This window comes from Lepisma saccharinum, chromosome 30 (assembly GCF_977018435.1).
Source record: "Lepisma saccharinum chromosome 30, izLepSacc3.1, whole genome shotgun sequence".
NCBI lineage: Eukaryota > Metazoa > Arthropoda > Insecta > Zygentoma > Lepismatidae > Lepisma > Lepisma saccharinum.
The window spans coordinates 31583579-31601339 of record NC_139258.1 but is presented as its reverse complement, the minus strand read 5'-3'; the positions used below and the strand labels follow the sequence as shown (position 1 = coordinate 31601339).

Here is a 17761-nt window from a genome sequence, read left to right as displayed (position 1 = left end):
GGCCAGGCTTCACGAGTTTTGAAACTTATAGACGCTTGAAGTTTTTCTTACCGCATTTTTGTTATTTAGCGCCGCTCTGTCATTTTTAATCAATCACGGCGATTAGGGTGAGTAATGATTAGAACAAGACACTCACAAAGAACACCCATGCCAGGATTCGAAACAGGGAACTTCGGTGTGTGACTGCGTCAACCAATTAACACACTAGGCCACCTATCCGTATGGCATATACACGTATGTGTATATTTATAAAACTGGCTGGCGTGTAAAAAAAGCATGAAAATGATACATTTACTTGTATTTTAGTTTTCCCCTTAATTTTCGTCCACATACGTATTAGACAATTGTGAGTTTCTCAATTTCAAATCTTCGCCCCCCCCCAACCATTCTATTAATTTTTGAGAAGTTAGAATTACACTAACACAGAATATTTACCTAGTATTCTTGATATATGCCCACCTGAAAATATTTCTTTATTTGAGAGATTTATTTCGATCTGCGCAGTGTTTTGAGGAGAAGGATCGAGAAATTATTCAAACTGGTAAAACAATTTGAAATTATAACTTCACTCTTTAGTAATCGTGTTTCCAAAAGCACGCACATTTAAATAGTGATTGCTGCAAAACACACAAACAAACGAAAAGGGGATACGATCGATTTACTAAAATAATGAAACAAGTCTGTGTTAGGTGATTGGATATGAATTTGTTGATTTGCATTATTTCATAAGTCAAAACAATGAATTGAAAACGTAGCTAAGATAATGGTAGTGAATTTTATTCATGATGATCTAAGCTACAGTTTTCTTAATTTTTTTCGATATTATTAACAATGCTATTCTCCCGGGGAAGAATATAAACATCTCAATATCATCCGACTATATTTCCATGCCCTTAGTTGAAATTGATCTCCTGGGGAGGGAACCACTGTAGTAGGCAACTTTTCTGAGCTCTTACATGACGTAAGACACCGTGTTACAGAGTAAATGTGCCCTAAACCAACATGAGTCATAAATTAGTTTACAGTGGTGGGTGAAAAATAATGAATATGAATGTTTTTATACACTTCTATACTTAGCAAGTATTTATATATTGTAAATAGTGTTAACTTATATAAACTGCTTGCCATTAAAAATGCAACACCCAGAAGGAGTAATCGGAATCAGGCAAAATGTGCACAGTGTGTAGAGGAGAGGTGCAGAAGGAAATGATTAGGTGTTCAAGGCCGTCATGCGTCATGTGCGCCTGCCACGCCATCTGGTAAGTGGTACCTGTAGCAGGTCAGATAGGTGCAGAAGAGCAGTGAAAGTGCATGGTCGTGAGTGTAGTGTGTTAAAATCGGTCTGCAATGCCACGTCGTCGAATACGGCAGCGATTCCAGCAGGTTTCCCAGTTCGATCGCGGCCGAATTGTTACATACCGTGAATGCGGATTATCCTACCGTGAGATCGGTGCCCGTGTAGGACGGAATGCATCCACAGTGATCCGTGTATGGAACCAGTGGGTCCAGGAAGGCACTGTAGAGCGACGTAGAGGTTCACAACGTCCGCATCGGACGACGGAACGAGAGGACAGACGTCTGATATGCATGGCCCTTACAGACAGAACGGCCACGTCAACGAGGAATGCGCATGAAGTACGGGATGTTTTACAACGTCCAGTGTCCCCACGAACCGTGCTTCGTCGTTTGGCGAACCGGGGAATTTTTTCCCGGCACCGACTGTTGCGGATTCCTCTGACGCTAGAGCATAGGCGTTTGCGTCTGAGAGTGCCAAGACCGTCGAGCATGGATGGCGGAGTGGAATGCTGTAGTGTTCTCTGATGAATCCCGCTTCTGTATACAACATCATGATGGACGTACATGCGTGTGGCGGCACCGTGGCACTAGGCTTCATGACGCCTGCATCATGCATCATCACACAGGGCCTTCATTGGGTATCATGGTATGGGGTGCCATCGCCATAGTTGTTCGTTCGCGTCTCGTATGCATTCAAGGGACATTGAACAGCCAACGGTACATCACACAGGTTCTCACACCTGTTGCTGTCCCATTTATCCATGCACTGCATAATGCCACTTTTCAACAGGATAACGTGTGCCCCCATGTTGCAAGGAATGTCCTCGCATTTATGGAAGCTAACCACGTGCCCCTGCTTCCTTGGCCAGCACGTTTGCCGGATATGTCGCCAATTGAACATGTCTGGTCCATGGTGGGTCGCCAGCTGGCCCAACTCAGGTTTCCGGCACGTAATGTTGAAGACCTCTGGCACCGTGTGGAAGCCGCTTGGGATGCCATACCGCAAGCAGACATCGATAGACTCATTCTGTCCATGCCTCGCCGTGTTGCAGCAGTTATTGCCGCCCGTGGAGGCTGTACACGCTACTAGCTCCTTGGGGTTATGCAACCACGTTCTACGTGTCACATGTCACCCCACCGAGCTCTAACTGTAATCATTTTCTTATCTTATTATGAACTACATATTTGCCAAGTTTCGTGTTTCTATCTCATTTCCTTCTGGGTGTTGCAATTTTAATGGCGAGCAGTGTATATTTAGATAATGTGTTCGTGCTCTTTAGCTATGGTTATATAAATCGTTGGCTCAAATGTAGCAGTCGACATACAGTGGCGCCGCTATCGGAAAAAGTAAAACTAGACAATCCCAGGGGAAAGTATGAAGGGTCAGAATAACCTCAACCTATTGGAACCAACTTCTCTTTTAACGTGAACTTGTTATTAATATAAAATTGTAGCCTTACGTAAGTTGGTGATTCATACAAAATACTGTACTTTACCCCTATCTATTAGGACGTATTGTATGAATGAAAAATTCCACTAATATTAATAATAATTACACCAATATTGAAGAGATCTTTGTTACTTCTACGTGATGCCGTATACAAGTGAGGTGACAAGGGGTTGAATGATCGGAATGTGGCTGGTCAGTAGAAGATATCGCTATGGTTGTTGGCAGAGACCCATCTTGTGTTAAATATTGGATTAAAAGATATGAAGAGGAGGGTGAAGATGGTTTAAAAACTCACAGAAAATCAGGCCTGACACGAAAAACCACCATGGAACAAGATACGGAAATATTAAATATGAATAGAATGAATCCATTTCTACCAGCATCAAAAATTTGTCAAGATCTGAACCTGCCATGTGTAGCATCAACTGTCCGGAGGCGTCTTCATTCGGCAGGTATTCACAGCCGAAAGCCAGCAAGGAAAGAAATGTTGAAAACCTATCACGGAAATGAAAGAATTGGATTTGCTCTGGAATATATGAGCAAACCTGCAGAATTCTGGGACACAGTTATATGGAGTGATGAAAAGGTGTTCTGTTCAGATCAACTGGGTCAACTTACGGTGTGACGACCAAAAAATACTCGTTACGTTCCACAACATATTTTGGCGCAGAAAAGAAGTGGAAGGGTGAGTGCTGCATTTTGGGCCTGGATGAGCAGTGCAACTATGGGTGAATTGATAGAAATTTCACCCAGAATGAATTTGCAGGAGTACGTTTCAGTGTTAGAAGAATGTATGCTTCCTACTGTCCGTACAGTATACCCATTTGAGGAGATGCCCATCATTAATTTTGTACACGACAATAGCAGTGTCCACACATCTCATGTAAACAAGCATTGGCTTTTAAGTCACCAGGAAATTTCAACTTTACAATGGCCACCAAAATGACCTGACCTAAATCCTATTGAGCACATCTGGTGGATGGTTGTAAGGGAGTGGGAACCATGGCAAGAACAGAGAAGAGAAGAGTTGGTTGCCCATTTTCAGGACGTGTGGAAGACCGTTCAAAACCGACCACGAGTTTCTCAGAGACTAGTTCAGTCTGTTCCTAAGAGACTTAATGAGGTTATAGATTGTGACGGATGGTGGACATATTATTAAATAGTATTGTAAACAGCAATATTAGTGTAGAAAGCAATGAAAAGTTCCTGTTGCAATTGTAATTTTCTATGTAAAGGGTGTGATTTAACTGAAATAGTAGTTTGTAGAATAATGTGCAATAATTATTTGGTGAATAAGGGAAAGAATAGGAACAATACAAAAAAAAAAGAAACTTGATGACAAAAACATGTTTCACTCTATTTGTACTGTGTTGATTTTGTATTTGCTTTATAATATTATGTTCGTAATTTTACTCATGAGTGAAACAGGAAAGACAGAGTGAGAAGCATTTGTGAATAGAATAAATAGGTTATAGTGCTAATAAATAATATTTTAATTTATGGACTAAATTACAGACTACAGAAAAGTGTTCATTCTATATTTAAATACACTAACAAATATAAACCTACATTATCGTCTTATAATAAACACTTCCTCTCCCGGTCTCTTGTAAAACATGGCAAAGGGTCCATTGGAAAAGATATCTTGGGCGCATCTAACACATGGGCATCTGGAGAGGGGGTGGGGAGCAAACCGATTTCTACGACCACCTTGGAAAATGACATTTTAAATCAGAAGAAAAGATAGTTAATATTGTAACCAATAAACGAAATAAATATGCCACCAGAGTAATGAAAGTACAAAATACATGAACCAGATCAAAACTTCATGTTTTCATATTCTACTACTTAATCGAAGTTCTACATGGATCCACGAGTTTTAAAACAATGAATTAGGAAGCTTTTGATGTAACAAGTTACAAAATGCAAATATATGATTAAAATTTTGCTTTTAGTTTCAAAGATTTTTTTTGTTAAACTAGCTGCGTAAAAGTTAATTACAAAATAAAATAACTACGCATTTCAGTGTATTAAATATAACGGATTTTCATTCGTGTAGTGGCTCGAATAGAAGTTTCTCCGAAGGCAATAATAATAATAGCTCAGTCATTATGGCGTCTGACTACCAAGCGACAGACCCGGGCTCGATCCCTGAGGGGAAGAACCGGGATTTATTCCACCTGTTCAATTGGCTCTGGCACTTACCTAGCATCGTATAAAGTGGACACCTGGAGGAAACTCTGGGATCTAAAGGCAGCCAGGGGCATGGTGCTGTTCACATCACCCACACCTTAGGCTGGGATCAAGAAAGTATGGGGCCCTAACTCCACACTTCCTGTACGCCTTAATCATGGCGTGGTGCAAAGCAAATGGAGCATTTTACTTTTTAAAACTTTAAAATAATAATAATAATAAATATCATAAAATGATAGTTTATTAGTTATAATGATATCTATTATTGTTATTAATATTACATCATTACATTTTATGTCACGGACTCACCACCGCTAATAAAATTCATGACGACTCCCATGCACGCCAAACGTATGAGCTAACATTTTGATACAGTGGGTTTAAAGTCTGCCGTTGTGAAACACTGCAACTGATTTCTCTCAATCACAATACGCAACCGACCATTTGAAGTATCTAGCGGCTATGACAATTTCCGCTCAGTCTTAGTGTTATCATGTTCGCAAAATTAACGCTCCTCGCCAAAATTTCTTAATTGGAGCATGAAACAAAATCAACACATTATTACTTTTTTTAATGTAGCTCTACGATGGTGAAGATACGTTGCTCAAGAAAGCTGTTTCCATGTTAGTTCTCAGCAATGTACTTACTGTCAAGTGTAGATAAACAGTTGCCTACATTACAATTTCAAAATGGAAATATTGTCCACGGAGACTTGCGCATCATGTTGATCACATTGTAATCAAATATTTTTTGTATTTCTCCTCTAGCAAAGTTGCTGCGGCTGTTGGATTATGTTATTGTAGATGGGCTTTCATTATACACACATTTAATGTATATTTTCCCAACTGTTTTAACTATTTATAATAAAATATACACAGTAAATAATGGAAGTTGACATGCGGTTCACATGTTGCAGCTAGGTCCTCCCCAGTGTAGCAAAACGAAGGGGCTTCGACGTCTAGCCTATGTGTGCACAAAGTGGGCTTGAAACTAGGCTTGTCAACCCTCTCGGAATGACCGAGAGTATTATTACATTTTCATTATTATCATTTTTTTTTTCAATTGGTATGCACTAACAGAGTGAAGAGACTTGTTATTGCAAAAGAAACAATTAAACTTGAAAATATTATTTCGAAGGTTCATGAAAAATTAGTCCTTATTTATTTGAGATGAGGGAGAGATAGAAAATTTAAACATATTGTTGCCCCAAAGCGTTTACACCATAGGTGCAGAAAACAAAGAGAAAGGCATTGTCTCAAGCCTTCCTTATTTACCTGCACCCAATTTTGGTTCATTATTCAGATTTAGTTCGTTATCGCACAGTGTGGTTATGAGTGTTACGTTCTTGTCATTACCAGTTTGAGATCGTGAGAAAATAAAATAAGGTATTACTACACTGGGTGGGCGCTGGGGCCGCTTCCGTTAGAAAAGTTCCCGGAATTTGAACCGGCCGGGGATTGAACCCGGGACCTTTAGCATGGTAGTCAGACGCGTTACCGACTGAGCCACCGCAGCCAAACAATGTAATGAATGTTGAGAACATTTTATCGCGGTCACATGACCATATATGGGTATAATTGTAGTAAAAACAAAACTAAAAGAAATCAAGTGCAATTTATCATACAACTCGCAAGTAGTTGAGTAATGAAAGTTGAATATATCTTTCAAGGTTTGACTTGTGGTTCTGTAATTGGTAGTGACCAATACGGGTAACTAGATGTGGTGTTGCCATGTGGGTCAAGCCATTCACAGCTTTGATCCAGTTTCCTTGAAGTAAAAGGAATTAGCTGTTCATGTTGCATATAAATTTCAATATTAGTTCGCAAAGTAGTGGTGTATCTGGCATATTCCAATGCGGTGGATATGTAATGTTTCATATTAATAAATATGTTTAAAGAAATGTAAGGTCTATTTCAACGCAAAATACACGAGTCATGAAATGTATACAGGGTGATTCTAAAGGTATAGTACAAACGAAAACCACAGATACCTCCCATGAAATAGAGACGAAAGTTCCCCTTCCACTTTGCCGAGAGATGCCTCCGTGAGGAGCTAGACAACGCCGAAAACGTGTGAAAATGAACTTCACACCTCTGTACAGCCAGTACCAGTGAAGATAGAAAGGTGGAACAAACGAAGTCAAAAGGAACACCAAAGTCGCCCATCCGAAAAACACTAGGCGGCAGCTGCGCAACGCATGCGCATGGGGTTCCACAAAGGAAATAGGAGTGTCCCGCAAGACAAGTGAAGGGAAAGGGTAGCGATCGACAACGGTAGGGAGAAAAGAAGCTATGAAGCATGAAGTAACAATTGCACAGCGGGAAACAAACACCATGACTGAAGCAGTGCAGTCGAGAAAAGTAGTGCGGGGTTGCAGAACCACGGGAGGACGACGTAGGATGTAAAAACACACCGAGAATGCAAGCAAAGTGGTCCGTGACACTTGACAGGCAACAGACGCGTACATGTTTCGGGGCAGAAATGGCGGCGCTGGCGGTGCAGCACAAGGGGAGTCCCCAAAGACAGTGGGGAGACACCGCAGCAAGAACAAAGCACGGTGCAACAAAAGAGAAAGAGGACCGGACGGGGAATGGTACCTGCCAAGGAGACAACAAATGCGGGACGAGGGATTCCCCGTAGCAGCACCGAGGGGATGTCACACAGAGGTCGTGCGCCAGCAGGGCAAACACAGCAACTACGGGCACAGGAGGTTATTGCTAATGAAAGGTGCACGTACAGATAGGACCACGTATCCCGTACTGACGTTGTAACAAACGTCGTGATGGGGCCCAATCAGCCTCTTAGAAATGAAGCCAGAGGCACATCACTGGGTGGGAGCGGGCGAAAGGCTGCTGGAGTGTCGTACGGACCCCACCACTCCGTACGGTGGACGACACTAATGGACGAGGTCGGAATGTTTCCATCCCAATCACCAGGTCCACCGTTCCCAGACCTGACGCGGCTGCTTGCTTCCGAGCGCAACCCCAGCCGAACATCTCGAGTCCCTCCTCGGCCGCAGCCTTCCACTCCGAAACCAAGCGTGGCCTCACACCACCGCAGCCGCACACTGCCGCGTGGGTGTGAGACCGGGCCGAGCAAGGCTGGACAGATAAACTGCGTGGGACAATCGTGTAATGAAGCTACGTGGGGGTATGCACGTCTGTTCAACTGTTGGGTTACCCCACATTGGTGTACACAAACACCACACGATCGTACGTAGTGCTTCCCGTCGGCTCGAGCAAGACGGACGAAGTACGTGTTGTGGGTGAATGGGGCAAGAATGAAGGACGCTACATGTGTTCCACGATGACAAGGCCCCAGAGTACATGGCCCCACCTGACGGCAGTGGTCAGGTAGTAAAGAGCACAGGCACGGGTGGCTCAGGAACGTCAGCTGATTGTACCACAGCGCGCTGCGGACGTGTGGGCTGATTGGAAGTGCAGCGTCAGGGAGCGTGTCAGTGAAAGAGCCGGTGCGGTGGTGGTGTGCTTGACGTACGACAATTGAGTACGTTGTTTCGAAGCCGTTGTGACCAGTGTGTGCGTGTGTGCCACCTGTGCACTGCAGTACAGTATTCCATAATTGGCACTATCCTCACCGTACCATGGAATGCTACACATTTGTAGAACTGAGGGACATGCATTTTGTCTACGGCCTTGCAGATGGCAATGGCCGAGCAGCTGCACGCCTTTATCGCGGACGGTATCCGGAGAGGCGACAACCCGACAGCAGGTTGTTTTCGAACGTGCACCGTACCCTTGGTGAATCGGGTGTGTTACGTGCAGGCCATCATGTCGGTCACCCAAGACATGTGCGCACCGCGGTGGTCGAGGAGGACGTACTTGCTCGCGTGGACGACACACCGTCCACTAGCACCCGTAGCATTGCACGTGCAGTGGAGTATCACAGTCGACAGTGTGGCGTGTCCTTCATGATAATCTGCTGTATCCCTATCATCCACAGCGAGTCCACGCGTTGCAGGCTGGGGATTACCCACGACGTGTGGAATTCTGTCAACGACTGTTGCAGTTTTGTACCGAAGATCCCCGTTTTTTGCGCCATGTGCTTTTCACGGACGAGCCAACATTCACCCATGAGGGCATCTTCAATTGCCGAAACAGCCATATGTGGGATTATGAAAATCCACATGCAGTAGTCGAGGTATACCATCAGACCCAGTTTGCAGTGAATATCTGGGCAGGTATCATCGATGAACAGATTATCGGTCCATACCTGCTGCCACCACGTTTAAATGGCCGCCTCTATCGCACCTTTCTTGCATCAGTCCTTCCAGAGCTGCTAGAAGATGTACCCCTCAACGTGCGACATCGTATGTGGTTTCAATTGGATGGAGCGCCTGCACATTTTGATGGCACAGTGCGAACCCTTTTGCACCGTACCTACCCACAGCGCTGGATCGGCAGAGAGGGCCCAGTCCCCTGGCCCGCCCGTTCCCCTGACCTCACACCAATGGATTTCTTCTTGTGGGGCCATGTGAAAACACTCGTCTACGAGACCCCGGTGCCTGACAAGGCAACATTGGTAGCGCGGATACTTGCAGCATCGGCCGAGGTGTGTACCATGCCAGGGATTTTTGATAGGGTTCGCCAGAATTTCCTGCGACGCTGCAATGCCTGCATTGAATGTGGTGGTCGTCAATTTGAGCAACTTTTGTAACAACGTCAGTCCGGGGTACGACTACGTACTACGTACTATTCATATCTGTAAGTGCACTTTTGCATGGCAATAAACCTCCTGTGCCCGTAGTTGCTGTGTTTGTCCTGCTGGCACACGACCTCTGTGTGACATCCCCTCAGTGCTGCTACGGGGAATCCCTCGTCCCGCATTTGTTGTCTCCTTGACAGGTACCATTCCCCGTCCGGTCCTCTTTCTCTTTTGTTGAACCGTGCTTTGTTTTTGCTGCGGTGTCTCCCCACTGTGTTTGGGGACTCCCCACGTGCTGCATGTGTTTGTTTCCCGCTGTGCAATTGTTACTTCATGCTTCATAGCTTCTTTTCTCCCTACCGTTGTCGATCGCTACCCTTTCCCTTCACTTGTCTTGCGGGACACTCCTATTTCCTTTGTGGAACCCCATGCGCATGCGTTGCGCAGCTGCCGCCTAGTGTTTTTCGGATGGGCGACTTTGGTGTTCCTTTTGACTTCGTTTGTTCCGCCTTTCTATCTTCACTGGTACTGGCTGTACAGAGGTGTGAAGTTCATTTTCACACGTTTTCGGCGTTGTCTAGCTCCTCACGGAGGCATCTCTCGGCAAAGTGGAAGGGGAACTTTCGTCTCTATTTCATGGGAGGTATCTGTGGTTTTCGTTTGTACTATACCTTTAGAATTACCCTGTATATGGTGAGATATTCTGTTCTAATGTTTTTATGTTCCTTACAGAGGTAGAATGCTTCGAGTGTGTTGTGTTCGCGACTAAAGTTGTTGCTTGCTAGCATTTGATGTGTCTATTTCTCCAAAATATTAAAGATTTTGGAGACTCAAATTGTGGTTTCTGACGTCACATAATAATTCAAATTGTTCCTTAGGGTAGTTGATCCTCCCGGCAAATTTCCTCCCACATGCGCTTTCAGGCACTGCAAGTGTGACCTGTGGGATGCTTCCTGCAAAATAAGGTGATAACAGTGAGAACTCAGGTTTGAAAGGAAATTGTAGTGGATGTCGCATAGAGATGTCAGGTGGATTGTTTAAACCTACGGGGTGCCGTCTTGGTGAAGTTAGGGAAAATACTGGTTGGAGTTTTCAGGTCTCCTGGACCGTCACAAAGGTAATGCACCAACTAAAATCTACTTACATCCACATCTTGACTATGTCCAGCAAATACTCTAAGAGGAAAGGTTCTTTCCAGATTCCATAGTTTGGCTGTTCTGTCATGTGACCCTGTTGCCATGTACACACCAAGAGTGTTTATATCTAAACACCACACTGGATAATTATGTCCCCTGCACAAAATAGAAATAGAATGGATATTAACAACCATGAAGAAAAATATACATTTTGTAGCAGTACAAGTGACATGTGAGGGGTATTCCAAGAGTAATGTCTCCAAGTCAATAATAACACAGTTGGATAAAGCAAGTGTTCATTTAAAAAGCACCATTTTTCCAAAAAGTCACAATCAATAGCTATGAAATTTTGTCAGCAATGAGCAAGCCACTCATAAAATTTTGTATCAGCAGATGGCTAACTTTTTTATCGTTGACATAATATTCCCCAAGTAATGTAATGTTCAGGTGCCAAATCTAGTGTATATGGTGGGTGGACAAAATGTTCAACCAAGTCCTGGGAGACTTAGAATCTAAGTTTTTATTACTCCTGGGTGAGCAGCAGTGAGACACATCTCAGACAAGCTGTGTGATATCCCAAAGTTGCCATTGTTGATTGAATTTAATATTTTGGGTGTGTCAGCACTTAAGGCTATTTTGCACCTGTCACATTATACGGGATCCATCACCTTATCATAACTAAAATATAATGAATAACGGAACTGTAATGTTGGAGGACGAAAATATTATTACTTGGGTTAAAAGTTGAGGCTGTAAAGGGGCACTCAGCATACATAAGGACAGAGGTTTTAAGTAGAATAAGGGCAATTTTGACAATTTCTGTTAATAAAGCTTCCCCCCACCCCCCTGAAATCCAAGCTGTTAAAACTTAATTAAATTGTGAGTTCTGCAGTGCATACACAGGGGGGCCACTCTAGGACAACAATTATATTCAAGTATAATTCCCAGTTTTCAAGGTGAACTTTCAAAAAATTCAAGGGTACAAGCAGATGTTTTCTCTATTTCAACCTAATGTATTACTGCCTCTCACCACACACACACACACACACAAATATATTAAAAGTAAAAAAAAAATGTCTGCAATTCCAATGTATCCAAAAATTCTAATTCAATTCATTTCAACGATAGTATATACATTTAATTTAAGGTGAAAAATTTACATTTGTCATTTCACATATTCAGACTGGACATCTGACATATTCAGACATCTACACACACAAGTCGTAAATGTTACAGGGATATAGTCATCTACAAAAAATTGTTAATTGTACACGAATATCAAATTTAACTATTCAACTTCAAGATATATCATCTTTGAGAAAGATTGTTCAACAAAGCAAACGGATTGAGAGGATTCTGTTTTATTTTCCAGGCAGCTTTCTTTTCTTTTCCTTCCTCGATAAAAATGAAAGCTTAACTGTGAAAAACTTACCTCATGGCATTAATAAATATGGATAAATAGAATGGGATTTGGATTAATAAAAGTGGCAATTTATCCCGTCTACGGAGAAAAATTTAAGCAGAATTCACGCATAATTCCCAGTGTGTAACCACCCTGATACAAGAGTCTAAAAGTAAGCACGCATTACCTTTTTAAAAAAAATCATTTTAATATTGAGTGCAACTTGTTTTTTAAAAACACAAAATTTGGGAGAAATAACACAGACTCGTGAAAAATAAATTCATATCCCTACTGATAAGATATGTTTTATAAATATATTTAAGTAATATTCAAATGTCTACACATTACATTGGGATGAGATACATACCTATATATAGTTGCACATTCAAATGTATCTAAGCGCCAAGCTCTGACTGTTGTGTCTTCACTACAGGAAACCATCAACCCCGTATCAGGAAAAAACCCTATTGAATATACAGGCCCACTATGTCCACGCATAACAACAGTATTTCCAACTGTGCTGAAACATGAGAATACATAAAAAAATGTAAGAAATTATGCACTGAAAGTTGCTTTATGATATGTTAAAATAATGAATACACATTATTGGTATTCATGGTCCAAAAAGAGCATTTTCAATTTTCCTGCATTTTAAGTTTTTTTCCACCTCGATTCCCTAAAAAATGCAAAATTGAGGTTTTCTGTACAAGAGTTGCAGTAAGTATTCTTCATGACTCTATAACACAATCTTGCTTTAAACTGCAGGTTATAACAACTTTGTCAGTATATTTTAAACTCAGTATCGGCACAATAGGTAACTATGGTGCTATGTTGAAAAGGTAATTTAAAATTTACATATACTGATAACTTTATAATTATTATATTGATAAAAATGAAAAGAAAAAAAAAACTAGAAACAACAAAAATTACAATAGCATCAAATTATGCAATTATTTGAAAGAATATTTATATGAAGAAAACACTTCTTTATTGTCTCCTTGCGAGGCAGAGCAAGTCCTACTCTAAATATTTGGGCATGCGTCAGTTCTACATCTGAGCACACTCAACAAGTCAGATTCCTCAATCAGGTCCACAAGATGGCTTCCTTCAATTTTCAAAACTTCACATTTGGCTTGTTCACATCCAAAATGCAGAAAATATCACACTCACTTAGTCTTATTTCTCATAACATTTCATTTTAGATAATGCAATATTCATTTACTAGCTAGTTAATGCTGATGCCAGCAGATAATAATTTCCAGCTCCCAATTATTAAACTAGGCACTTTACACCAGTTCCAAATCTTTTCTTTATCGTTTTACAGATTATTCCATTATAAAAGCATTTCCAAGCTTCTGTTATCAACAAAATGTCTCTATATAGTTTTAACAAACTATTAAAGATTAACTTATCAAGTATAATCTCTCAAAATATCCAGATTTTTAATGATATCAAACCTTCACCAATCGTCACATTTTTACTTATGTACCATCCATCTTGAGATTCTCTCAAGTCACAGACAACTAGTATTAGAGCAACTAGTTCAAGCCAGATTTTTTAGTATGTGTTATCTTCAATTGTTTTTGTTTTATATTTTTGTCCATAAGTGCTTAACAGCTTGAATGTTTGTGTTGTAAATGTACATATTTGCTCTGTGGACTATGTATATCACAATATACTTATCTAATGATTACAATTACCATTTTTTGAATGTTGATATAAAATACCAAGTATGACATCATATTAGACATTGAACAATTTTAAAGAGTTGACCTTTGTATATAAACCTTGATGTCAATGCAAATGTACATAATTTCAATAAATTTAATTATAAATTTGAATGTAACTTATCTTGCTTGCCTGAAAGAACACATATGATTGAAGATATTTGTTTTTTCATATTGTCAGTCAAAAATAACTGTTATGAATATGAATTCAGAATATTGCACAATTTGATAATTTTGTCATGATATACGAATTGGCTTTTTTAAACATCATATTTAATGAAATTAGTTTAAATAGTAATTTCAGCCACTTCATTGCATTATATGAATAAAATTTTGAGCAATAATATGACTAAATTATTATAGATATAGCACAAATGTGGAACTTTGGACTTAGCCTAACCATTTTCAAATGTAGTTATGACAATGTATTATTTTTATTGTCATACTGGCGCTCAACAAGGGACGAACCCACAACAGATCTGAGACCTACTGAGACATTTAACATATAATAATTAATACAATGCCTCTATATTTACAATCTGTTTACATGTTCAGCATTATAATCAATTGAGTGTGACTGAATATTTGTTTTCCAACAATACAACAAGAACTTGTTCATCATGAACCAATACAGTGCAACTACACATAATGAATTTTTTGTACATAATAATATTGAAAAACAAAAAACATCAAGTTCGACATACCAACAATTATTATCCAGTAAAGTAACCATTTTTACATAAACAATGTACCTACATAACATTATTATTTATTATCAAACAATGAAGCACCAGTCAGAACTTCATTCTCAACCTGGGAGCATAATTTCTATATTAAATTTTATTTAGCCAAAAAATATATTAGTAATAATTTTCTACATGTAGAGTAAGTTACCTCTGATCTAAATTTCCCTAAATTTCCCATTAGGAATTGATCCATTCATCTAGCAACATCAGCTAACAAGACAAAAATGTAAGTCCCTGCATCGAAAAGCAAACATCCTCAGATTTACGGAGTGCTGAATATAAGATTTCTTACATTGCAAATGAATTCATGCAAGAAATGTATAAATTATGATGTGTGCACAGAAATTATAAATTATAAATAATTGTTGTTCCTGAACTCGCAGCGTCACGGCTCGAACTTACTATTCAGCCCTTTGTGAACACATTTTGGAGCCATAATGCATTCTAGCATTTTTAAAGGAAACAACTACTTGACTGAAGCTTGGATCAACACGTGAATCACTTTGCTCTTTGTCAAGTTCATTCCTATTTGAGCCTACGATTCAATTCTTGGAATCTTTGTGCTCTAGTAAATATTTTTCAAACCAAAGCTAAATCTTAGCATTCAAAATTATTATGCACATGCCATCACATTATATTATACATTTTTTTTGCACTCCAAAATACACATAACAAAGAATATTTGTTACATTAAATTTTTTCACCGTTCAACACAACTAAGGATCAAGAAATATGATTGAAGACCAATGTCGGATCATGAAGATCAACTTAAGGCAAACTCTACAGAGGAATACTTCATACCTGAACTAATGTTTCAGACTCAAAGAAAGAAGCATGAAAAGTGAGAAAATTTTGACATTAACAGCTGACAAAAGAAAAATTCTGCACAAAGTACTGTGACTCACAGTACCACCTTTAACCCACATCCTAAGAAGAAGAACTCAACCAACCAACCCTTATGGGTATGGTTGTGAAATGAAGCAGTATCTTTTGTCCTTCAAAAGAACAAAATAAACAACGTGTTAGCATAAGCAATTTCATAATGCCAAAATTAATATATGAATAATAAAAAAAGTAAAGAACTGAGGTTTTATGTACCACCCTTGACACTCAGTCAATAAGAAACTCCCAACCAACCAACCCTTGTGGGTATGGTTGTGGAATGAAGAAGTATCTTTTGTCCTTCAAACCAACAAAATAAACAACATGTTCGCATAAGCAATTTCATAATGCTAAAATTAATATACAAATAACGAAAAAGTAAAGAACTGAGGTCTTATATATCACCCTTGACACTCAGTCAATAAGAAACTCCCAACCAACCAACCCTTTACGCTTACTTAATCTTACATCTTCACTACAGAAATATCTGTTTCCTTTGAAGATCTGACAAGTATGTCATCTACCTTGCATCCTTGCAACAATCTCTTTATTAGCTCATGTGACTTGTTGCAGTTTTGTAAAATTTCTAGCCATTTATACCTTTTGGCATTAGAACACTTCGACACTTTGATGTGTTCAATGGCCACTTGACTCACAGGATTACCAGTGTTGCATTCTAACAAGGTAACTGTTGAATTATCATGATTCTCAACACACAAATAAGGTCCTTCAAACAAGAAGCAGTATTTCTTAATGGGATTATTTTCTAAATCTTTATGTCTGTTTCTAACAAACAACAAATCACCAACTAATATGGAAACTTTATCTTGTTGTTTTTGGTTGATTTGGTTTGTTTTCTTACTTCTGGCCTCAAAACTTTTTAGATGTGCCATGTGAATTTTATTATCCCATGACATTACTTCAACTTCAGTGATATTATTGAATATGCTCATGTTAGGTTCCATATTTAATCGCAGTTCTATAGGAGCATAACCTGTTTGAGATGAAATTGCATTATTTAAACAATGAAGGGCAACATAACCTTTTCAGGCCATAGGGTATGACTATCCTGACACAAAACTCTCATTAAGCGGTTAAGCTCTGCATGATATCTCTCAACCATATTGGAGGACGGATGATATGGAGGAGTGAACACTAACATGATGCCTAAGTGTTTCATTTTATCTGCAAACTGATGAGATCTGAATTGAGGTCCATTATCGGCAATCAATTTTTCAGGAATACCCAAATGGACAAAATAACAATTGATAAGCTTTTTGATGACTGTATTTGCATTACTGTTGACAATAGGATAAGCCAACAAGTACCGACTTGCAGCATCCAACACTGTCAACAAAAATCTCTCCCGCTTAGAACCCATGACGAATGGACCTTGCAAATCCACAAAAAGGACTTTTCCAGGTTTACTGGTCAGGTGTATTTTAACTAAATGTTTTGCAGGATGTTTATTGGGCTTTGACCTGACACAAGTATCGCAATCAGCAACATATTGTTTTATATCTTTAAACATGTTTTTCCATCGGAAATTTCTATATATTTGTGCCATTGTCCGAGATGCACCGAAATGACCCTCTCATCATGAAACTTGATGAGCATATTACCAATTAAGGAGGCAGGTAAGCATATCCTTAACTTTTCTGGTCTGTGAAAATCCCTGACACATAATATGTTCTCCCTGAGACAATACTGTTTCCGCCAATTCCTACAGCGAGAATTATCAGTATCAACATCTCCAGAGAGATAGGAAATGATCTCATTCAATTCGATATCATTTCTCTGTGCATTCGCAAGTTCCTTACAGTCACACAAAGGTTGCAGCATTAATTCCAACTCGGAGTAGTTGACATGATAATGCATGTCCAACTGCCAAGGAAAAGATCGACTTAGCAAATCAGCGATTACATTTTCCTTGCCTTTGCAATATTGAACATCAAAAGAATACATCTGTAACTGGATGAACCAGCGAGTGAGACGAGCATTCCACGTGTGGGCAGTTTCCAACCACGTGAGGGCTTTACGATCTGTAATAATGACAAAATGCCTCCCTTTTAGTATAGAAGCAAATTTGTCTATAGTATATAGGATCGCCAACACCTCCATTTCAGTAGATGTATAAGATTTCTCATAATCTTTTAACAACCTGCTGACAAATCCAAGAGGCTTGAACCCTCCTTCTATGATCTGGAAACAATAACCCGCTACTCCAATAATCGAAGCATCAGTTTGAACAAAGAAATTATGTT

The 17761-nt window shown here is 39.8% G+C and overlaps 1 protein-coding gene across 1 annotated transcript in view; it reads right to left on the bottom strand.

Moving 5' to 3' along the window:
• The window catches only part of LOC145981832 (TAF5-like RNA polymerase II p300/CBP-associated factor-associated factor 65 kDa subunit 5L), a 49234-nt gene that overhangs the window by 12141 nt on the left and 19332 nt on the right, over nucleotides 1-17761 (bottom strand). The window contains exons 8-9 of the mRNA XM_083115274.1: nucleotides 12510-12662; nucleotides 10749-10896 (exon numbers count right to left, since the gene is read on the bottom strand). Of these exons, the coding sequence (XP_082971400.1) occupies nucleotides 10749-10896; nucleotides 12510-12662 (301 nt within the window). The remainder of the gene's footprint in view (nucleotides 1-10748; nucleotides 10897-12509; nucleotides 12663-17761) is intronic.